The following is a 25,124-nucleotide window of genomic DNA, read 5'->3' on the forward strand; positions in this document are numbered from 1 at the left end:
TTATTTTTGCAAATTGATGTAGTAATGAATTTAATGCATTTTCTTACTCTTAAAGTTGCTTTTAATATGACCCAATCCCCACTGCAATGCGCAGGTGGTAATTATTCTATATAGAGCATTTCTAGACATAAAGAGCACTTTCACACACATTCTTGCTCAGATTGATAAGCAGTTTTGTGTGAAGTGCCTTGCTTAAGGGCATATCGACATGTGGCAGTGGAGGAAGCTGGAATTGAACTCATTGCTTTGCAAGACGACTACACCGCCTGCTGATTCACAGTCAGACCTAATTAATATGACAAGACGTTTCTATAAATTAAACTTTTTAAATAGACGCTTAAATGAAATTTGATTTATTTTTTTTGCCATCCCCAACAAATTAAAACCTAGGAAATCTAAATTCCAGGTCTGCAGTCTTGCACAAAGCATAAAAGATCAAATTCAAAGCAGCAAACATTAACTCCCTACTGACTCCACATGCAAAAAAAAAAAAAAAGCCACAACTGAGAAGTCATATTTTTTTAATGCGATGGTTTCTCCTTTGCTAATACCAGCCTGGCCCAGCACACACAAAAAGAGAGGGAGAGAAGGGGGGGAAAAAAAAGACACATCTACAGTTTTTAATAAACAGCTGCCAAAAAATCTTTATTCAGTCATAACGGTATGCTGCAGAATGAGTCTCTCTGCAGAAAGTCTAAACTGTACAAACACCAGGAAACGCGAAAAAAAGTAAAACACAGCTTACAACAAGAGAGAGATGGCAGTATCTACACACAGAGATCACAGGAATAAAAAACATTACAGTTAACAGTCAGTCAGATTCTTCTCATGTAGAAAAGGAAAATCTTTATATACTGATAGAATCCGTTTTATAATGTGGGACAGAATATAAGGAAATGTCAGAGGTGCAGTAGAATATACATTTTGCGAAAGAGAAGGTTTATATTGCAGTTATTTCTGTATGTTGGTTTGATAAATATATCCGGACTGACTCAGTGTGTGACACTGATGGCTGCTAGTGTGTGTTTGCGTGTGTGTTATGGAGACGTAGACCATTTAAAATGTGCAGAAAGCGAACATTCAGTTCAAACATGGCTTTGTGTGTGTGAGGTCCAAATCCCAAATGTACTTTTTGGGATACATTTTGATGTTTTTCTTTTTTTTGTTTTTTTTTTTTTTTTGGAAACTAACTGCTGAGGTAAAAGTGAGGGTTGATGCCAAACTCGTATCTGAACGTCAGCTTTTGCAGAGGTGGCTCAGCATTAAGAGGTCAAAAGGTGGAAAATAGTTTTTATCAGTTCTAACTCACCGTTTTCTTATAAAGGTTTTTCTTTTTTTTTATTCTAGATTAAGCCAAAATCTGAAAGCACAATGAGAGCAGTGGTGCTGCCAGTCCTTCCAAGATGCTTTATTCTCCATTTGACTTATTCCAAGCTAAACTTTCGATACCTGCAAGGGCTTAAAACAGATTTATCAGTAGATAAATGACTCTATTCCAAAGTGATAAAGTGCCGATATAAACCTGTTGAATTGGAGACAAGCTTTATTTATCATCTAAAGCTTAGAGATACAAATACAGATGTTTGCCCTAAATATCCTTCATTCAAGACTAATTTTAAAGATCCAAAAATTGTAGGAACAGATTGTCTAAAAGCCACACCAGACCTTGTAAAAACTTAAGGTTCTGTAAACTGTAGTTTAATCAACATATTAACTCTGTAGAAATGACAGAATGCTGCACCTTAAAAACACAGAAACATAAGAACCCAACCTTCTCTGATGGTATCTATCCAATAATAAAGAACACACAATCACAACTGTTCAACTTTTCTACATTTTCTCACAACAAACATCTATGGGATCAGTGTTTTATGTTGCGGAATAAGACAGACGTGCATAAATATGAAGAGGAAACATCTGGGAAGTGTGCTGTATTCCACCCCTTTACTCCGACAACCTTAAATAAACCTAGTGCAAGAAATTCCCTTCACAGGTTAAAGACCAAGGGCTATCGCTGAGGGGAAGGGCAATCGGAATAACAATATACTTTATTGACCCCCAAAAGGAAATTGCTTATTTGTCGACAAGCCACTCCATCCAAAATGTCAAATATTAGCAATATAACTATAGTATAACTCATAAAACCTTACAGCCTCTTTTCAGGGTTTACCTCACCTCTCAGCCAGAAATTGCAAGAGAATAACCTAATGTAAGCTTAATTATTATTATTTTTAAAATTATTTCGTTAATCCACTGTTTTGAAAAAAAAAATGTTGAATTTAAAGCAACCTCACGTTGTGTTAAACTTTCTTTTGCTAACCTTGAACTTGTTGCACAGAATCCAGAAATTAGACCGCAGCGACTAAGGCCAGCTGACCTTTCAGACTGAGCCTGCTGTAATAAAACCCAAACTGAGCTCCCTGCCACAGCCTGCGGCTCGCTGAGGCCTGAAGTCCTCTCCATGCCTTCATGCTGCTGCTTAGAAGCAAATCCCATCAACCCAGAGACGCAACCAGAGCCCCTCTGTTCAACTCTTATCTCGATCCCTGGATTGAGGGTGATGCTCTGCAGCTATCCACGTTTATGATGATCAGTCACACTGGCTGGTACGAAGCGCGCCAGCGGGAGGCTTATTGGGCTTCGTCAGTCTCTCCAGCTGATAACGCGAGAGATACGACAGCTTGAAACTGAAAATGTGCGTTACGGCAGCGAAAGCGCAAGAGAGATTGGAGCTGAGACGCTCGTGCTCACGGCGAGCTTTTGTGCTCGACGGAAACAAACAGGAGGAGGCGTGAATGTTGCACTGAGCAGATGGGTCGAACCTCGGGAGGTCACAGGAACGGCTCCCCGCGACACGGTAAGGCTAGCAAGCGTTAGCAGAGCTCCTCAACCCAGACATGAGCAGCTTCCATGTCGTCCCACGGTGAGACCCAAAGCCGCAGGGACATATGCGAGGCGGCGAGGGGACAAACCGCTCTGACAGCAAGACGTCATGTCCGGGTGCGAGTGTTTGTGTGAGAGGGTCTGAGATGGTGAAGCTCTGGAGCCCAGAGATCTTCTTACGGTCCTTTTTACATATTTATGCAGTTTTAGCTTTTTTGTTGTTGTTGTTGTTGTCACACTTGCATGGTGCAGATCTTCAACCAAACCTTAATATCATAAGATAATCTAGACTCCAATGGTGATTTTAATATGAAGAGGAAAAAAATAAACTGGAAAAAAAAAAAAATCTTTACCTCACCACAAAACATTCCTTGAGATTACATTTTTTTTCTTTTTTTTGTTTGTAAGTGGGTTGTGACAAAGACTACCAAGGACACCATTTTAAACTTTTGAGAAATTCATTAAAAATAAGCACAAGTTTGAGAAATGTGCCACTTGCTTCAAGTCCCGGTTCAGAGAGAGACCAATTGAGGAACGTTTTCATGATTGGTTTGAAAAAGGTTTTGGAGTGGCCTATTTAAAGTCTGTGCATAAATATGACCTGGATGCTTTTTGGATTATTTGAAATCGGCCAAAAACCCTTCTCGTGTGGCTGAATTAAAACAATTCAGCAAAAAAATTGGAAACCAAAATTCTGGTAATGAGTAAAAAAACAAACAAAAAAAACAAACTGCAGTTGTTGGTGTAATTTTTCCTCAATTAGTGATCTCATTGTTTATCTCGGGTTACTTCAGTTAAAACTTGCCTGATGATCTGACAAATGTAAGTGTGACAAAGTAGTACAAGCAGAACAATCTGGAAGGGGGTAAATACTTGTAGTCTCAGCACTGCAAATTTCTGAGATTTATAGAAACTACTGATCTGATGGGATTTTCACTCGATCTACTCGTCAGTTTATAGAAAACGGTTAAAAAAAAGTGAAAATATCCACTGATTGGAAATGAAACACCATGTTGATATCAGAGGGGAATGAGCAAATAAATCCAAAATTACAGGAACTTAAATAACTCATCATTACACACAACTGAGACAACTTCTATTTCCAAACCGTTCTTGACCACGCCTCCTCATCTTCATCTGTTGCATTAGAAACAAAGGAGGGGTCGCAGGCATTTTATAGCTTTACGAGTTTCCACATCTCTTTTAGACGAAGTGAGAAAACGAGTCGAAGTTTTAAAACAGATGCCGCAGCTCCGTTTAATACAACCAACGTAAGATGGCATCTGCAGAAACATTGTCTTTTTCTCAGGTGCCAGGGAAAATGTCTCATTTATTTCTGATGTCTTTCAGTCACTCTTCCTAATCTTCATGAATGGTAAACAAATTGTTCAATATTTTAATCTGCTTACTTATAGTTTGGTTAAGAAGATATTTTAGCTTCTCCTTAAGAATACATTTATTCCACTCATTTATCACCACTGCTTTCATTTGAGAGTTTCAGAAACGCTTTTTGACTCCAGAATTTATCTGTTTATTTTTTAGTTTTTTAAAATCCTCCCTGTTAATGAAACTTGATCCTGAGCTTCTCAGTATGAAATAATACCCGCTCCGCCTTTCTCTACTGACTTCCATCTCTGTGCAACGTCAGATACGTTCGAGTTTGACAGTTTCCAACCCAGCTGGGTCGCCGAATGCACTGAGCAGGATGGGAGGGAGACGGGCTGCATCTACAGTTAGGGTTGCACAGGTCAGAGACACATAGAAAACATTTACATTTCGAGGCTTTCAAAGAATTAAAAAAAAAAAAAAGTCAAAGGAAACTGTGCCAAGCTCCTGGAGGGCGGAGAGCAGCCTCCGACTGACGAATTACTCAGGGACGTTTTGTGAAATCCACGTTTCTGCTTCCCATAAACAAACTGACGCAGGCCAGTTCGGTTCTAATGTAACAGCTGTTTAAGTCAACTGGGTTTTTATCTTTCCGTGACCCAGAAAATGTAGCTTTTTTTTTTTTAAGCTTAAGCAAAGATGATGAAAGTTCGTATTCGTCGGCACACTTTTGCGGACGTTTTTACACCTTTCATCTGAAATTTAACGGGGCGTCGACGGAAGGTGTCCTTTCAAAGTGCTCCTGTAAACTACAACAGCAAATAAAACCGTTGTTGTTGTTGGGTTTTTTTTTTCCCTCAACACCAATTATCAGCCGTGGGAGCAGCTGAAGTTGGGCTTGAACACCCACACTGAGGCGACGCTGGCTGTTCTCAACCCGTTCACGGTGCTACGGCACACATAAGAGACATTTATATAAAGTCACTACTTTACTTACTCGCATGCACATGCAGCATTAAAAATACTGTTAGACCAGAGCAGTACACCGTTTGAAGAGAAAAGGGTAAAAATCCAGTGCGACAGTCGTTGAGTTCTTGAGGTCTAGGTGATTTAAATTTTATATATATATATATATATATAATATATATATATATATAAAAAGAAAACAGCCAGTGAGATGATCCTGTCGGAAGAGAGGGACGGTCGCCGCTCTCTGTTGCATATTCAGGTTGAACCCCGGGGAGCTAATGCCTCTGAAGGATAACAGCCAATTGATGCTGCAGTCAAAGCCAATAATGGAATCAAGGCTGATGAGAGCGGGAGGTGGGTGTGGGGGGGTTTCTTTATTTTCTTCCATTAAAAGCCACTAATGTTCACCCACATTCAACACTGAAAGCGGGAGGAGTCCCGCTCAGGTTCCTGTGGAAGGCGGATCATTTCACCGACTGTTTTGGTGAAGGAAGCTTCCTTGATTTCCCAAACATTCCTGGTGCGAAGCATGACATTTCCTCGCACGGTGGTCTACAAGAGCCCTTGCGTAAAAGGGAGAGAGAGAGAGAGAGAGCAGTCATGTTTGGGAAAACAAAGATGACAATCGAACAATAAACGACACGTGGAAAATTCATTGTCATAGTAGTTGGAAAAAACGGTTTACAAGTTACAGCAAAGAGTAGAAAAGTCACCCCAAAACATCTTTCCGGAACCAAAACAAAAAAAAAGAAAGAAATGGAGAGGCCAAAACGTCTCTCTCCACACACAACGCACAAGACGGATTTCGTTGCATCACAAATCTATTGACTCATAGATACAAAAAAAAACAACAAAAAAAAGCAGAACTCGGACTAGCCAGCACCAGAAACATTCCATCGTCGTCTTCGTCCGTGTGCTGCTCAGTCAGCAGCACACGTCCCACAGTTTCAACACGCAACGTGGTGAATCTCCACGCTTATCAAGGCACATTCAACACTCCTCCAAATATACTCAGACTGAAGATGATCCTGGAGCAACAACACACACAAGCACGTACACACACACACACACTTCTGGTCATGTTGTTTAGAAAACCTGGAGCACTTTGCTAAAGTTTTGTCACATTACAACCAGAAATGTAAAACCGATTTATGTCACTAAGAAATTTAGCTGATCTCTGAAGTCTTAAAGTTATAGCTGACCTGGAGGAATTTGCTATAAGCTACATAGGGGACAAAGTGACAAAGCTCATCATCCTGACCGGATCGTTTTCCGGGTCAAGCACGGTAGTTGCAGAGTCATGCTGTGGGGATGCTGTCCTTCAGCAGGATCAGGGAATCTAGTGGAGTTGATAGGAAGATGGAGGAAGGCAAATAACGAGGAATGTTGGAAGAAAGCCGGTTAAGAAACTTAAAACTTCAATGGAGGTTCACCATCAAGACAACAAAGTCACAGCTATTATTAAGTGTTATAGATCAAAGCATATTTGTATTTTAAAAAATGGTTAAAACGTCATATTATTTTTCCCATCAAGCTTAAAATTTGTGCACCACTTTGAGTCGATTTGTCTCGTTAAATTCCAGTAGAACAGACTGAAGTTTGAGGTTGGAATGTGACAAAAACTGAAAGGTTCAGGTGTGGATACTTTGCAACACTGTGTATAATAAGTGGCAGAAACGACTTTAGTCCCTGTGACTCATTTTCACATTCCTGAATAAAGCGAGAGAATGAAGAAAACCGAGTAAAAGCGAGAGAGACTCTCCTCTTTTCATTTGCGCAAGCAGCCAATAAAAAAACAAAACAAACACAATGACCCATAAAGATGGCAGGCGGAAAACCCTGACCATCACATGACTTCTAACTCCTCAGAGCGCCACCTGCTGCCAGCCTGCAGAAAGCAGGAAGCTCTGTGTGCAGGGAGGCAGATAAAGACGCCTCGGACGTTTCTTTATGGCCCGCTGGAAGGGGAGGTGGCTCCTGGTTAATCAGCAGCCACAGAGCCGAGAGGAACTTCCTTGACAGAACAAAAGCCTCTTCGCCGCACCGACCGCAAACAACACAAAAGTTTTGAGAGAGTACAGTTCTGGATACTGGTACACACTGAATACTGGTTAGATATACTGCACTACGGCTTATATTGTAGCATACTGACCTATATACGGATGATACGGGATATATTAAGTGTCAGTTTCTCGTCACGTACAAGTGTTGTCGTGTAGCTAAAGATCACTTACATAAACCAAGACTCCATATAAAACTGTCAACAACATGAGCTGCAGTTAAAGCCATCGCTGCCCGTAATTATGCTGGACACACGGCCAGAGTCCACCGTTAACTCAGAGGAGGAGAGTTTTTTTTACAACATCCATAAGCACAACAACGCAATCTTTGTTTTATTCTGAGCATAATTCACAGCTCAGCCCTTCATTAGGCAGCACAGAACAACCAGCAGCTCTTTGCAGAAAACAAATCTTAAGTATTCAGATTAATCTCGCTGGCCTTCTGATGGCACACAGTTTCCAAATCGTCCTTGCCAGAAAATCCCCAACCTCCGTCCAAAAGATTTTTGGAGGTTGAGAGATCGCTTTAATATAAATAAATCACATCAAATGCCGTTAGGCATCATTAGAAATATTCTTTTGGCCAGGTTTTCCTGAAACAAAGTGAATTATTCAGAAACTCCTACATGCTTCAACATGTTCATCTGATGGTTTGGTAAAGCGCCAACAGGACCCGCAATCGTAGTCGGAAAAACCAATTTGTTGCAACAAAAGTGAAATAATTCAGACATTCCTGGATGAAAACACGTATTTTATTCTCTCTGGAGCTTTTGACTGCTTCACATGGTCTTCATCAGACGTTTAAGTGCTCTGTTGAGGTTTAACCATGCTTATATGTAGCTTATACTCATCATAGCCCAGATCACTCTGAGAGCTCAAGGCTACGGAACGCATCCAACATCTGCATAGAGGCTTGCAGCAGCCAGTAATGTAATTTTGGCCGTTTTAAATGCAACAAAGCCAATAATGCTTTGACTTGCAGGTAACATTATAAAGTTTTTTTGAGGCAATAACAAAAATATTTTTCCAAAAACATAAACACATTTTTGGCTATTATATTGGTTGTGTAAAATTTTTAAAAAATCCTTAGAAAATGTACTGCAGCTAATAAATCTACCCGATAGTATAATTCAATGTCTCCAATACTTTTGAAGAGCGTTTGCAGTTTTTTTTGTTTGTTTTTTAACAATTGGTAAATCAAAAATAGTTGCAGTAAATATTATACTCGTATTCATTTATAAAAAAAACTGCACGATGCAGCACTCTCTTTCCTTTACTGAAGAAGATTGTACGAGCCAGTTTGAGGGATAGTTGTACAAAACCTCTGTTTTTGTTTGCTTGGATGTCAATTAACAATATTACATGTAGAAAAAAACATATTAAACTCCTGTAACATGTATCTGGTAGTAAGCAGTTTTAAATGTCGGGAAGAGAATAATTCTTCCATTTGAAACGGAGTCTTTCCTCTCCACTGTCGCCATGCGATTGCTCAGCATGGGGGATCGCTGCAAAGTTAACGACTCGGTGCAATCCGCTGGGTTTACCGGGAAGAAGCCTTTTAACTAAACGGTGTAATAAACTGAACTGTACTACAGCTACGATTCAGTTAGAATGACTACTTAAATTTTAATTTGCTTATATGACCACGCCGAATTATTTTTTGACAAATTTGCGACTTGGTGCCAAATAACTGACCTAGATTTGCTACATGTGCAAAGGAGTTTTTAAATGCTGTGTGAATAACTAATAGCTAGCCAATAATGCAATAACTTTTCATAAACTGGCAAAATGTTTTGATGTCATTGTCATAATCGAAAATATAGATCACAAGATTATAACAACAAAGTTGCTGGCTGTATTACGTTAGAAATAACAAAAATGATTACTCCACACGGTTAAAGTCTTCCTTTCCTCAAATCAAAACACGCCAAGCAATACTCGGGCGCATTTCTATACTTTATCCTAGAGAATACTAAAAGTGTATTTCAGAGACGGCTCATGCCTGTGCGGTCTTTAAGGCGTCAGATTTTTATCCACCGATGAAGACATTGTGTCATAGATCAAAAGCTCAAGAAAATCAAATAAACAAGCCATTAACGAATATTACTCTCCCTCCAATTTAAGTGCTAAAATGTTTTACTTGTGCCTTAACGCACTTCAGCGTTTTGATAGAAAACGATCCGATTGCTTTGAACTCCAGTAATCTTCCACACGTGCAAAACATTTTTATAAGCAAATGTGTCCTTTATTACAGTAGCATAATATCATACTACCAATATGTGAAGATATATGTAATCAGGAGGATGGCCCACATTAAGAAGGTTTATCTTAAAATTGCTAGTTCTGCAGACCGAGGATGTCATGAGATGTTAACGTTCGTCTGATGAACATGATCTGAGTTCATCAGATCATGAGTCTTTAAGCAAGGTATCTTGCTTAAAGACTCAGTCGTGATGCTTTTTCAGTTTTCCAACAGTGTCCACCAAGGTTTTAAACTAAAATTTCCTGGTATTTAAAACACACTGAGTATCAATCTCCATTTCTTGTCAAACCAAACTGGGATGATTTCTGCCAGAAAAACAGTCTTGGTCTCTATTGAGACCAAAGCACACCTTTCCTGTTCAAGTCCAATGATTTTAGTGCTCTGCATCAATTATATATATATATTTATTTTATTATTATTAGTTTTTGCAGCTCCTTCAGCTTCAAACTATTCAATTCCTTTGACTGTAGATATGGCCATGTTTAAACAAGCAGCTATTTATTTGGAGCTAATTAGTTTCCCGAGTGATTAGCCTGAAATACATTTACCTCGATTAACAGGAATGTTCACTTATCTTTTCCATTTTGAAGAGCTGCTAAAAGAAATCAGCCTGCATCACATTACACACCCGACTTACAAGAGTAAGTTTTTAGCTTTGTATTATTTCTATTTTTCTCGCTAAATAAGTATATTTAAATTAAAGGTATTTTTTTTTATCACATTTTTTTTCATTCTGAAATGATGCTACTGCAATAAAAGGTGAATTTATCTTCAGGCCTTTCCCCACATCTTCACAGAGATGTGCGGAGGGCGCCGTGGATTCAGGCTGCTGTCGTTACTGATTTGTGTCCGGACACATCGGCAGACTTCAGTCAGGGTGTCTTTTATTTTCATGTTCTCTACAGCAAATATAACAATGTGTACAAAAAAATGGAATCGATGCGATCAGAGGGAGAAACAGCACTGCGTGGGTATTTATAGCACCTCTGTTTCTCCCCCCACCGCCGCGGCCACAGCACCAGAACCCCGACCTCAGCGGGCCGAGGCTCGATAAGCACCGACAGGCTGGAGCGATCTTCGTGGCCGTTGTTGACGAACGACGCTCTCGGCACCGTGAAGCAGGTCGGACCATTCCCAGGAACAAATCCCCGGAGTTTCCAGAGGGAGCTGACAAATACAGCAGCAAGAGCTCTTTAGAGTTTTTATTTGGAACAAACCAAAAAAAAATAATAAAACAGCGTTACGTTAGCTCAGCTTTAGCCAAATCTCGTAAAAACTGAAACATTACCAGCGATAATATCTTGTGAAATTAGCTGCCTGGAAATGCCGCTGCTTCGTTTATATCCGGCTTTTTGCCAGCAACTCTGAGGACTGCAGGGACTCGTTCCTGGAACCTGGACTGCGGCCGACGCCGAGCGTTTCCAAACTCGAGCGGAGAACAGAAAAGCACCACAGTGGTGGAGAGAAAGCAGTGGGAAGTACACGGAACAATAATTACAAATTTAAACAAAACAAAAAAACATTTTCAACTCAGCTGCTAACTAAAACATCAGTGAACTTTGAGAAAGGTGTGCAGTTCCATGCAACTTCGCCTGGAGTTCCTTCAGTTTCCCACGCTTGGATGGAAACGCAATTACCGGAGACTTCAGTCATCTGTGGGTTCGGGATGCGTTTAGCGGATCGGTGGGAACATGAAGGAAAACCGAGTGGGTCACACTTAGAGACAACAGCACAACAAGCTGAGATTGGAATGAGTTTCCACCTACAGCCTCCTCAGAAGAACATGAAAATAAAACGAATAAAACAGTTTATATATATTTATATGCATATACATATGAAAAAATAGTGAAAGGTAAACAGCCTAAGCTCTTTTTTTTAATCCAGCTTTGAATTTAAATGTTTCTCTCTTTTTCTGAAACTATATAGATTTGTCCTTTTTTTTTTAAACAACAATATGTTCACATTGTACAAGGGCGAATGAGCTTTGGAGTAATCTAAATGTAACGACAGAAGAAGCACAATGATTCGACATTAAGGCTGAACAGCAAACTTTTCTCACAATCTGTCCTAGAAAAAAAAAAAGGATTCAGATGAACCGCTTGATCTATGAGCTTAAAAACAAAAACAAGCGTAGAGTGATACACAAGATCTCCATATATACAGAAACAACAACCAAAAGGACAAAAGTAAGAGCTACGTCTGCAGATGTGGAAGTACTGAATGGTAAAATGGCAAATGCGAGTTTATCAGCTGGTGTTGGTTTATAATAACTGGTGTAAAAAAAAATGGCTGACAGAAGTGCAAACCAAGATTAGAGCATGCGTTTAAAAATAAAAACCCGACAGGTAAAGCAGAGCAAACGACACAAGAGGGAAAGACGAGGTGCCTGCTTGTTCGACTCTGCGTCTCGTCTTCAACACGTTTGTTTGTGGTTCACAACACTGTGATAAAGTTGGCCTCAGTCTGAGCCAGAATGGAAGATTGAAATTCAAAGAAACACTTTGTTTTTAAAGAAAATCTCTTCAATTACAATCTGAAGCTTAGAGTGTAAATCTGTTTGCATGATGGGAAGTGAGTGGATAAGTGCAGTGCATGGTATACAACACCCGATAGGGTCATTTCACCAGTTTGCCATTTTATACTTTTCCCATTTGACTTTTGCTGGAGTAAAAAAGAGCTGTCTGCCGTTGAGATGAACCGGGACAACGTAGCGACCAGAACCTGAAGATCTGAGCTGGATCGGCCCTGACCAGCGACAAGTCGATTGGAAATAATAAAAAAAATTATCTCTTTCATTAGCGCTACATGGTCGCACTGACAACAACACTCTTCAGTGTGGAAGTTTCTATAGAGCGACAAAGTCTATAAAGGTTACTTAAAAGAAAATTGTATATTATTGAACATGCCAGAACAAGTCTTAAGTTCAATGAGAGAGAGGGCAGTAATTTGAGTAGATAACAGGAAGGCTTTGTGTTTACGCTTCATGCATTAGAAAATGCTGGCTATTGGATCTCTCAGGATTGAGGTCTTCATTTTCTAGCCTCGTGGTAAAAGTGTCTCATATGGGACTCTGGGTAATTCGAGTGATATTCACAAGAGATCTTGGAACACATACAGCCTAGTTAACCGTGATTTACAGGTAATGAATACCAAAAGCTAAAAATATGAACTATTCAAGGATGTTTTTTTTGTTTTTTTTTCTGCCTCAGAAAAGTGCAGAGACGTTTCCAGAGAACTAAAGTGAATAACTAACAAGGGCTAATGGCTATTTGTGCAGCACCAGATCTGAAGGCAGACCTCAGATCTGGGAATGTTATCAAAATTTACCAAAGTTCCAGGAAAGAAAACAAGCCGGAATTGCTAAGTGAAATGCCGAGTGACCAAGTTAACAGCAATGTTTTTAACAATATAAAGCAGGTTTCATGGTACTTTGTGATCAAATTAAATATATCTCTTAAAAAGGTAAAAAAAATACATTTTTACTATGATTGTCATAATGTTTTATATGCAGAATAACCACATTTAGCTTTGAGATCTGGGTTGCAAGACACATCCAGCTTTCCCAACCTTAAGGTGACCTTTATGTCCATTTCTTTCCCCCAACTTGAAACTTGGACATTTTAACTTCTGAGTAAATATTGACTAAATAATTAAATTACATCATCATAACTGATAACAGATTTTTCCTGTACAACAAACTGTTATAAAATTGTTTATCTGTCTGATGATTCTTGACATGTGAGCTACAGCAGTGATCACTTCAAAAAAATTTCAAAAGATTTTGCAGCTGCTTCCTCTCTCTCTCTCACACACACACACACACACACACAGTGTGACGTTGCCTCTCTCTTTTTTTTACATAAACAAGAAATGATAACGACTCACAGAAGAGGCCAGAATTAAAATATTCTGAATTCTTATACGTTATTTAATTATAGTTCTCAGAAAGAACTCAAAATCTTACAACACAGGAATCGGCATGTAAAACTTGGCAGAGGCATGTTGGTGCTTTTCATGTGATGTATAATAATCACAGTTTTGGTTTAACTTAAATTACTGTATTCTACTAAAAGGAAATGTGGTTGTGTGAATAGAATAAATATGAGCAGGAGGTATTTTATAGTTATTTTGGTTTGGTCACATGTCATAATCACATTTTCTAAGAGTTCAGTGGCCCAAATAAATAGCAGAATTGCAGCTAATAGAAGTGGAGTGCTATATTTCATAAGGCAAAGAAAAATTACTTAATGCGAGCATTTGAGCATTTTTTTTTAAGATTGTATGTTATTCATTAAAATACCAAACTGACTGAATTCATCTGATAAATGGTTGAACAGTTTTGTTTATGGGGATGAAACGCTGACGAGTAGGTACAAAAATTATGGCACAAAATAGCAAAGTGGTGAACTGACCCAGAGCTCTTACAACTTTTCCCTTCACTTCTACAAAAGACAAGAATGGCGTATGCAACTATGTTGTTTTTTTGTTTTTTTTTGCTGTTACATCTCATTCATAGAAACCATTTTAATAAGAAACCGAGTTTACATAGTGGTATAAATCAGTTTTTTTTCTTTTAAATTAGTGCAATTCTTTTGGTTTTCAGCCCTCCTAGCTTTTTGCTTACAGATAATAAAGATGCACCTTTGTAACCTTTTGTAAACAAAGTTTCCCGTTTCAGCGGTTCCCTTTGGAAAACTGCAAAATGTACTGGAGGGAGAGGGTTACTTATCTCTGCATGCGGCGAAAACATGTTGCTCTTTTTATGGTGCGACTTGAAGAGCTGCCAGGGAGTTGTTTTTAGAACGCGTTTTGTTTAAAAATCTTCAGTTTGATCCCATTAAAACGAGAGAAGGAGCAGCATGCTTAAAACAAGAAGTAAACATGGCACAGCAACAAAAGCCAAAAAAAAAAAAAATAAGAAGAAAACAACCCATGAACAACATGACAGAGGAAGGAGGTTTTGGTACAAAGTTCAGAAGCTGCCGAGATGGAAGCAGCAGCTCCATCTCAGCAGCTTAAACCCGACGTTTAAGCTGCTGGTTCTTTCACTTTGAGAATCACATCCCTGAACAACAGGAAGGAAATGACTCAAATAAGCAGGTTTGTTTAAGTGTGATGTGGTCCATCTGTTTTCCCTGACTTGAGTTTGCATTGATCATTCACCTTGCGTGTCTCTCGCTTCCTTCTCTTATCCAATCCCCTTTGCGTTCCCCGTGGAGTGCTGAAGGAACAGGAGTGATTGTGACGCCGGTGATAGAATATGACCTCAAAACGTCCAGAAATGAATCAAAACGAGGGAAAGGATTGAAGGAAGAACAAAAAAAAAACAAAAAAAAAGATTCTCCTCCAATGTTCTTCTTTTGGATAGAAAAGTAAAAGTCTTCTTTTGAATCTTTTTTTTTTTTTATCATAACACAAAAACACTTTTTGGTCTTTTTTGTTTGTTTGTTTGTTTTTCCTCGATTGCTTCTTAGACAAGACTCTCCATTTAAAACCAGAGCTGTACAAAACTAGAAAGATGCAACACTGAACCCGACATGAAAAGATCTATTTTTACACCGCTTAGCTGCACTGGGGTTTCCCATTCGCTGGGAATGACGGGAATGGTGGAGGCAGATTTAGGAATCCTGGACAGAACCGGAGGAAAAAGAAAAAACAAAGAAAAAAAAAAAAGAAAGAAAGAGAAGCCGCTCTGCCATCCTTCATTTGCCTCGGCTGCTGGAAGGGGTTCGCTAACGTGGAAGAGGGGCCAGAGCTTGACGGATAGTTGCGTTTCTGGGTTTGCAGAAAGACCGAGTGCATGCAGAATGAAGCCCCCTCGCTCCACGTTTCTCTGGCCGACAGCTACGGCGCCTGCTGCTGAGGCGTTGCATGGGCCGGCTGGGATCAGTCGGTGAATCTCTGACAGGCTTTCTTCCAGCGGCAGGCGGTGCACCACATGTCGCGGTTTTCCATCCCGTACACCTTACGGCACTTCTTCCCCTCGCCGCGCACTTTCCGGCTGGAAAAAGGAAACAACACACAAAAAAAAGGTCACGATGTTGTGAAGTAAGCAATTAATATCCATTGTGCTAATGTGCAAAAATAATTTTCGCAACAGGCATTACGAAAATTGAGGTGCATTTTATTTGCAGATAACAAGCAGCGAGGGTCGGGTACCTGAGGGCAGTGGTCGCTCTAGGAGGGGACGAAAGGACGGCGATGGTCTGGGATCGCTGCTCTCCAAATCCCTGGCTCTTAGTGGGAGACACCTGGAGAGAGGAAACAGAAACTTAATCATGTGAAGCGAAAGGTTAAAAAAAAAAACCCCCGCCAAAAATTGGATTACATTTAATCGCAAAATCCTCCCAGTGTCACACCTCTAAAAAATAAAAGTTACCAAAGCATTTTAGTAGCTTTTATTACCTTTAAGTGATTTTCCCCTGGTTATACATTTTTCTTTGTAAATACAAATAAATTTCCCAGTTTTTTTTTGCCACTCTGTTAAACCATTTCAAAATACCCATGTTTTCACAAACCCAGTTTTACAGGTTTTTTCTTATCTGTTTTAAAAACATTATGACAATTAGTGCACAAAACACTCATCAGTTTTTGTAACAAAAAAAGTGTATTCTCCATTTTCTTTTTTTGCCTCAAAGTAAAAAAAAAAAATCACCAAGACTTCAAAACATCTAGACTAGGCCGTCACCTTTTGAAAGACCTTCAAAAAAAAATCTAAATAATTAAACATTGGGTGAAAAATTCAGCAAACTAAGAAGCTAAGACATTTTCAGAAATTAAATGCTTTGTCTTTAAAATTATGGAACAAGGCATGAAATCAGAAAAGTCTTAACATTTCTCTATCCTCGTTCTGCGGGCGGAGTCGATGTATTTTGACGGCTGTGTAAATAAACGTCGACGTTCCCTCACCGTGGTTCCTGTGAAAGTGACGGGAGGAGACTGCCAGGAGATGCTGAAGCTGGAGCTGTTGGTGGGAGTGAAACTGGTGGAGGACGAGTTGCTGCTGCTGGAGGGGATGGACACCGGAGCCGTGGCCTAAAGGAGGAGATTCGAATGTTTTAACGTTTCCATGCAACGCTGCAAGTCAAAAACCTTCTCTTTGTTTCATTTTGAAGGCTATTATTTCCTCGCCTGATAGGCGTGGTCCGTGTGGATGAGGTAGAGAGCGCTCGGAGCGGAGCGGCTGAGCGGGGTGGTGCCGCCGGGGTGGGGCTCCTTGGAGTCGGACGGGTGGGCGGGTCGGTGGGAGTCCGGCTGGTGGTTGAGAGGGGCCAGAGGCGACGGGGGCAGCGGTGGGGGACAGAGGACGGAGGAGGACACGGGCGACAGGCTGCTCAGCCCGTCGGCGACGGAGTCCGTGTTGAGCTTGATTTCTGTGTAGTAGAAATCCTCCTCGCCGTCGCTGCAGTCTGAATCACAGTTACGCCTAAAAAAAAAAGAAAAGGTGACGCATAGAGATTTAGAAAAGCAAAAGAGAGAGAAAGCACATCAGTGAAATCTAATGTCAGCTCACTCGTCAACATTAGACAATTTATCTTTCATTCTCTCTGTTTTCCCCTGGATTCTCACAACATGACCAGGAGCTTTTATAAATGCCAACTATTTAGCATCTGTGTGAGTCACAGAGTCACAATGAGAGCCGTGGTTCACTGAAGTTAGTGAATGCTGGTGCCTCACCCCAGGTGGATGGTGCGGATGTGTCTCTGGATGCCTGCAGTCGTACTCAGCACCTTGCCACAATTCTTCCACAGGCACTTGAACATCACCTTCATGGAGTTCTGCAGGAAACACAAAACAGAAACGTGCCAATTCAGATTAAGGTGATAATCTGAATTTAAAAGTTGACGGATGAAAAGGCAGCATAAAGCTGTGGATTATTGACTCTGCCACTAGCACAGACTAAATTAACTTACCTAAAGCAAATATTAAACTTTAATTGATATGTGTTGCAGAACAAATACTGTGTTTGGAGGCAGGAACAATTAAACCAGCCACTCAAGGACTAAAGCAGAGTCAATAAAGTGTAATAATAGTCAGTTTGGTTTATTTTTAGAATTGCTGGGAACAATAATATTATCTCTGCCTTATGTCTAATAGTAACTCTGCTGTTGTTTAGGTCCCGCTGAGTCAGGAAGCAGCTGCAACGATGACAAAAACAACCTCTCAAACTTTGAACTAGTGATTAATCGGTCGCTCTGTTAATCAGGATGATCATTTCCCTTTACTGGCTTAATCTCCATGCACTGATTATTCCAGGGCATCAACCGTTAATCATTTCACAACGACGGCAACCAGAAAATAAATAAGTAAAAAAAAAAAAAAAAATCGCAGACACATCTGCATTGCAGGCAGCCTTGCCTGCGGATATGATAAAAGACGATGGTTTTAATTAGACCTGGATTGTGTTTCCCCCCCATTGCAAGGCAGATTAAAGAACAAGCCAACTTAAAATGAGTTAAACATAAAAAAATGTAATAAAATCTTTACCAGGTGCAAGAACCAAACGTATGGCTGCTCTGCCCTCACAAAAAAAAAAAAAAAGATCCAACTTGGTCGTCATTTATTTTCATGTGTGCACCAAAATTGTGGAGACGATAAATTTATATACTGAGCAAACATGTGGTTCAACACTTCAGTTACCAACAAACATACGTCTTTCTTCTGAAACCTCAAAACAGGAACATGAATTTTAAACCAAACCGAGAAATGCCTGCAAATTTCTCCTCCGTCTGCATCGGAGCTGCTGTGTTCTTTACAAAATGCTGTTTATCTGTCTGGCTTTGACATATGGGGAGATGTTTGTTTTCTTTGCCTCTGTAATTCAAAACAGGCTAACATTCCTTCGACCCTGAATCCCCAAAAAAAAATTTTATAAAAAAAATGGAGGGCTGGGGTTGGATAAGCAACTTCACCGTGCAAACATTTGCCTCTCAAATATCCGTCACTGGATACACAAGCCACTTGTTAATCTAAAACATTGTGGTGTGTAAGTGTTATTGATGTTAAAGAACAGAGTTTTTAATAAAAGATTACAGAAATTACAGTGAAATTAGCTTGTTGAAGGCAGGTGCAAAAGGCCCACCAAACATAAGATTTCTCCTTGTGCAGATGATATTTCACTTTTTATTTCAAATCCCCAATTCAAGCCTCAATGAAACCGAAGTAGAAACGTTTCCAGACAAGCAAAAAACCCCCCCAAAAAACAAGTTTTTGCTCATTTGGAGGTGCCGGGGTCATGACTGGGCTTTTTCCTGCAGTCTCAAGCTCCGGAATAGCGACTGAAGGAATGAGATCGCCGACAGAAACGACTGAAAATGGTTTCCTCCACGAGGTGTGAAGCTGAGAGTAGAGCCGCGGCTGCTCCATATCAAGAGGAGCCGTTTGAAGTGGCTCAGGCATCTGGACACGTCCCAGCAGGAGGAGACCCAGGACACGCTGGAGAGACTGTGTTTCGCCTTGGGATTCCCCCGGAGGATCTGGCCCAAGCGGCCGGGGAAGTCTGCTTCTACCCGTGCGCCGACCCCGAGATAAGAGGAAGACAACGGATGGATGGATTCAGTCAAGGACGTTTCCCTCGTCTCCTTATCAAGTTCTTCCCCCTCTCTGTCCGTGGATAAAACTACAGTCAAACTGCTTCCACTGAACAAAAGATTTCACCCTGCACGGCGCTTCATCCATTCATGAGGCGACGCTGGACACGATTCAGCCGGTGTGCTGCTGTCTTTCGCTCATCTGCTGTAATTACATCACTGGTTTCCCCTGAGAGGCTGTTTATTGTTTTCATGCAGGAAGAAAAAAAAGCCCCTCAAGAGTTTCCCCTCCTTGCTCTTCTGTCAATCAAACTTTTGTTAAAGACTCTGATTTCATTTTGACGAGATGCCCCCCCCGCGACTACATACACACACACACACACACACACACACACACACACACACTTTATAGCAGAAATGCAAGTACATGGCAATCATCTGTCCCCTGAGCATTGTTTTGTCTCGACTGCGTTGTGTGTTACGGAGTGTGTGCTCCTGAAGAAACCCTTCACAGTTAATTAATCAGGGGCTTCAAATGGTTTTGTGCTGCCAAGAGAAAAAGACCACAGGAGGTGAACGCAGATCATCTGCTCACCGCTACATATACCACAGGGCGGTGAAAAGCAATCTGATTTACAGAAAACCACAAATTTTACAGTCAGGCAAAGATAACCTGAGTTAGAGGATTTCCACCGATGGTTTTCATTTATCCAAGCCAAACTTTTTTTGCATTAATCTCGGTTTTCTTTAACAGTTTGACAAAACTGAGCATACCTGTAGATGATACTTTTCACAGCTTGTATGAGTGCATCTTCCCTTATGCTCAAACTCCTCCAAGTTCTTGTTCAGCTTTTCATCTGAAACCTTCGTCCATCTTCAGCTCCCCCCCCATTTCTTAAAAGTTTTTCCACCTCCCACCGAGACCCAATCCATCAGCGCCGAAACTCCAAGAAGGGACACGAAGCCAGAATGATCTCTTTGTGTTTCTCTGTTACAGATATATAAAAATCATTAAAAAGGTGCAATGGGGCGACTGAGAGGGAACGGAGGGCAGTAAAAATGAAGAGTGAAAGTCTGGAACATGAGGAGGTAAAGAAAAATCGCTGCGAAAGAGCAGGACGGGAAGAAGGAAAGGAAGCCGAAAACGAGAGACAGACGGATGATTGTGTCAGGGAAGCGGAACATAGCAGCGCCGATAAGAGGAGGAAGCACAACACGATGTATACCTGAAAAATAATAAGTGACAGTGAGCTGTCAGGGTGAGTGAAAATGAGACAAAATGAAATGATGAGTGAGAGAAAGAGCACTCTGTGTGTGTGTGTGTGTGTGTGTGTGTGTGTGTGTGTGTGTGTGTGTGTGTGTGTGTGTGTGCGTGTATGTGGAAAAAAGAAAGCAGTATGTTCCATTTTGTTCCGTCCCTCAGAGAGTGGATCAGAATCAGGCTGAATAATAACACTGATGTGTAGAGATGTCCATCTGGCAGGCGGCAACTCAGAGTTCCTGCTCCTTCGTCTTCTGTTAAATCAACAATGTCTTAAAATAAAATAAATAAAAAAACGACACTTTTCTCTTTAATTATGCCCTCCATCTGGACTCTACTGTCATCCACAGCCACACTTAACAAAAAAAAAAAAAAAAGTAGTTTTTCAGAGGAAAAGCCGTTTCATTTAACTTCTACATCATTTTATTATTTGGGCTTGTTTCACAGCCGCAGAACCTGAGGAACTTGACATTATTAAGCAGATCCAAAGTTCCTGTTTGGACATAATTTGCTTAATATCGAAGCAATCTGTTTGACAGAAGCTTGGATGGAAGTTGTTCATCTACAGCTCAATGATCCCAAAAAAAACAGCAGCAGATCGTAACAAAATGTCTGAAAAAGAAGCAAATTAAGGTGTTGCAATGGCTCAGTCAAAGTCCAGAATAAAAGAAGAAACAAACGTCTGCAAATCTCAAAGAGCTGCAGTAATGTTGGACTGGACTGTCACTGTAAATGTTGTTTGTAGTTACTGCTGTTAAATTGAAGACTTAATCACTTGCCTAATAAATATTACATGGTGGAATCTGTTGCTATGGGAAACTTTAAGATTAAGTTAAATACTTTAGAACTTAAAAAGTTGGTTAATGATCACTTTCATTACGTCCTGACATAAGGGTGTATTTTCTTTGATGTCAGGACAATAACGTATATCAAAAGTAGTTTTAATCCATTTGCTTTCTTGCATTTCAGCTTCTGAGTCGATACAGTGAACTCACCTTGCGCTTGCGCGGGATGGGCTCGTCGAACAGCAGACTGCTGCCGTCCTGCTCGTCCAGACTCGGGTCCTCCGCCCCCGCCGGGTTGGACCCCACGCCGCCCACGCTTGGCACACGGAAGGGCTTGAAGCTGTCAGCAGAGAGCGGCGGCGAAGGCGTGGACGGATTGGACTGGTCGCTGGGCGCGGACCAGCTCCAGTAGCCTCCCGAGGAGCTGTTGCTGGACGGGGTGAAGGGCCCAGCGGAGCCGTTGTCCTTCCACGAACCGCTCAGGCCCTCTGCGGAGACGAAGTGAGGAGAGGGAGGGGTGGAAAGGGAAGCGGGTTGACACAGCAATAAGACGATGGACATGCTTGAGAAGTTTCAGACTGCGCTCTGGATGAATATTTTTAAGAGTACTCCAAAAAATACTCTTCATCATAACTCAGCATTTTAGATATATTTGAATAACTTTTATATAATTGTGGTATATTTACCATTAAAATGATTTTAAAAGAGTTTCTAAATGTGGAAACTAACGGTTGTTCCCCCAAAGTCTTGCGACAAAAATCGGTTCTTCGAATTATTGACTCACACGGACATTTCTTGATTTTATTTTTAAATCATGTTTTCTGTTCCACTTCACAAAATAACACAAAGTAAAAAAAAAAACAAACAAAAAAAAAAAACACCTAGAGAAGTTTGTAGTTCCAACTAAACAAAACATGGGAAAGGAATACTTCTGCAAGTCGTTGCGCTTTACGTGGATGACAGAGAGAGGAGAGTCACGTAAGTTCAACTTCATTTCCACTTCACACAGACGGAGCCCGAACCTATACGGTTAACTTCCCCGTTCTGTGATTCCACCGAGACAATAACAAGGTCTTGCTTTTATAGATCAAAGAAACATTTCCTTTGAATACCAACTACAAAAGACATCTCATTTTAGCAAAAAAAGATATAAGCCGGGTGAAGCGTTGAATATCTGTGTATGTATTTAACAGAGTTAGTGAGAGAGACCCAGTTTTGTTCAGTAAACAGCTTCCCAGCAGCGAGTCTCTTCTCTCGTACTTATACTTTACAGCAGCGGTACTTTACAAAGACTTCAAAGCATCTCATCTTTGATGTAAAAAAAATAAAATAAAAATATGCGTTTATGTTTGAGGTGGAGAAAAATGAAGTATAATAAGCTAAAATTCAATTATTACAAGTGCATTTTCAAGTAAATGTCAGCGTGAACGTTCATCTAACATCTGTTGTTGCTCGAGCCTGCTGTCTTTTGTAAAAAAAGCTAATTGCACATTTTCAAACGCGTGGGTGTAACGTCAGCAGAAAAACAGCCACTTAAGACCGGGATCTCAAATCAAGTGACGGATATATGTAGAGAGGCTGGCGTCATGCTTGGTTGAAGGGACAATCTTGTGGCGGCATAGATGGAAAAATTAAAAAATTGCAGCACATGTTTACATTTTGGATTCCTGCCGCTACGTTGAGTGGGCTCAGCTCCAGCATGTGTGAGCTTCTCTGTGGATTTTCCCCAAATTCAACGATGAAGCAATCCAACAAGCACAGCAGGCAGTGGTAATCTATCAGCCGAAGCTTCTGCGTGCATTCACAAGATAACAGCTGTGAGGGAGGGAAAACATCAGCGTGGAGAGGAGCGTACAAATTACCGGGTCGGCGTGAAGCAACGTCTCCGTGTTTTGTGGACGCGGAGACTCGGCTTCCTTCGTCTAGAGCCGCGTTTGTCGGACGTGCAACTCACCGCTGACTTTGACCGGCGGACTCCTGACCAGCGGGCTGGTGGAGAGGCTCGTCAGCACCATGGCGGCCGTCACTTTGTCCATGTCCACCTCCTCCTCTGACCGTCTGTGAAACAGAACAGAAAGGGAAGAAGTCCTGAGCATCTTCTGATTCCAGACGGTTTATGTTGACCATGAGAACTTATTTGAAAACTTTTTCCACACATACTGTAAAAATTATCCTACACCATTAAACTATGAACAAAAAAACATAAAAAAAAAAATTGAAGGTTGGACTTGAGAGTGATGATGAAAAATAAAACCCAAAGATTATCTCCAGGTGAAGATTTTGAGTCAAGATATGACTGCAAAAAACAAACAAACAAAAACAAAACATAGTTCCACCTTAGAAATAGGAAAACCAGAGCTTGATGCTGCCGTCTCTGTGTTTCACTGTGGGTGTGGGGTCGTTTTGGTGATGCTTTGGGAAGTTACTGTGAAATTGTTTCTCAAAATTTTAAGTTTAGTTTTATGAACCACATCTGGATGTTTGATTTGTAAATAAACCTGTAGAGCTGCACAAAGTATCTAACTGCAACCTCACTGCGTGCAATGCTGCAAAAGTGCAAAGAACTCATCGGATTACATTTTTGTTATATTAATCTTATCCTTATGATTTCTGGTCTGTTTATTCAACAGCCCTGAACGCTTCAGACTGCATGGATATTTCAGTGGCTGGATGTTACTCTAAGGACATTTTGAAGAAAGACAAGAACTGTCAGGTTATTTACAATTGTTTCCATCGTTTCAATATTAACCATTTGCATCGCATTTCCATGTTTTTCTGAAATCATGCATCTTACTGATAATTTCAGTATGAACGCCGACTTCAAAAAAACACAATGAGTGCTTGTGTTTCTCGCGTCCTTCAGCCAGATGTTTCAGATAAGACGCAGACCTTGTGGTCTGCAGACTACTGCTCTGTCTGCAACATACGCCACTAATTACATTCAAGTGTTTGTTTTGTTAAGCCCTTTGTGAGCGACTGATGCAATCGCTCAGACCCCACGGAAATATCCGAGAGCCAGAATGTGGTATTTTGCAGAGACCAAAATAAATGATAAATATTTGCTTTGTCTAAGTGAAACGCACAAACCGAAGCAGAGTGGATGGGTGTCTAAATCCTCTGGCACGCACCAGTCCTACGAGTAAAACACAATCTGTGATCAAAAGAGATGTCAATACCTTCATCGCCGACGCTCTTCTACCTGAGCTGTAATCTCCCTATTAATAAGACATGCACTGTGCGTTCAAACGCGTCAGTCTTTGATGGTGCGTGGATGTCAAACCATCAAACACGATCCGTGGAGGAACATGACATCAGCCAGCTCAGATTTTCATAAGACGAGTTAAAAAACCCCAACAACAACCGCGTCTGCACTGCGACGCGTACAGTAGGAGCAACGTTGAAACAAACACCCTGCTGTCTGCTGAACAAGAAAATTCCAACCAAACCAAGCCAATGTCCGATTTGTGCAGACCAAACCAGTTTGAAGTTGCAACCACATTAAGTCACCAACTTGCTGTGGTTGCAGCAGTGGTCATATCAATGGTGATCATTTACTCCAAATATGGCGGCTCATTATTTTGAACATTTAAAGGAAGAGCAACTTTGAACCACAAACGGCTCAAACTGGTTGAAGAAATCTATTTTCAGAAGAAAACTGGATGACGGTGTGTGACTTCATAAACGCATATCTATGTATTCTAGGTGTAACTAGGTGGTTTTTCAAGATTAGTAAAAATGTTTTCAATTACACAAAAAGTTGATCAGGTCAAGTTTTTAACATACTTAAAAGAAAATGGATTTGATACTTGTGTACACGAGTTTAAATTTGAATTCTATTTGTATATTTTAATCGTAATTTCAAGAATAAATGACAATGTTTACTTTGAAAAACAAGGTCAACAGAATGTTTTGATTAAACAACAGATTGGTTCACTGGAATATTTAAAACAGAAAACTCTACAGCAACAAATAAGGGGCGAAAATTGTCATTTTGTCTGACATTTATGGCAAAAATCCACACATTTATATATTTTTTTCAAATTATCA

General features: G+C 40.5%; 1 protein-coding gene across 2 annotated transcripts in view; it reads right to left on the reverse strand.

The window, feature by feature from the left end:
- Positions 1–617: 617 nt before the first annotated feature.
- znf704 (zinc finger protein 704) overlaps positions 618–25,124 on the reverse strand; it is a 69,284-nt gene continuing 44,777 nt past the window's right edge. For both annotated transcript variants that reach the window (XM_008422044.2, XM_008422043.2), the window contains exons 3-9: positions 23,032–23,135; positions 21,288–21,565; positions 17,179–17,279; positions 16,633–16,927; positions 16,411–16,536; positions 15,661–15,752; positions 618–15,502 (exon numbers count right to left, since the gene is read on the reverse strand). In XM_008422044.2, the coding sequence (XP_008420266.1) occupies positions 15,388–15,502; positions 15,661–15,752; positions 16,411–16,536; positions 16,633–16,927; positions 17,179–17,279; positions 21,288–21,565; positions 23,032–23,135 (1,111 nt within the window). In that variant the 3' untranslated portion in view covers positions 618–15,387. The remainder of the gene's footprint in view (positions 15,503–15,660; positions 15,753–16,410; positions 16,537–16,632; positions 16,928–17,178; positions 17,280–21,287; positions 21,566–23,031; positions 23,136–25,124) is intronic.

Source organism: Poecilia reticulata, linkage group LG11 (genome assembly GCF_000633615.1).
Source record: "Poecilia reticulata strain Guanapo linkage group LG11, Guppy_female_1.0+MT, whole genome shotgun sequence".
In the NCBI taxonomy this organism is placed as follows: Eukaryota; Metazoa; Chordata; class Actinopteri; order Cyprinodontiformes; family Poeciliidae; genus Poecilia; species Poecilia reticulata.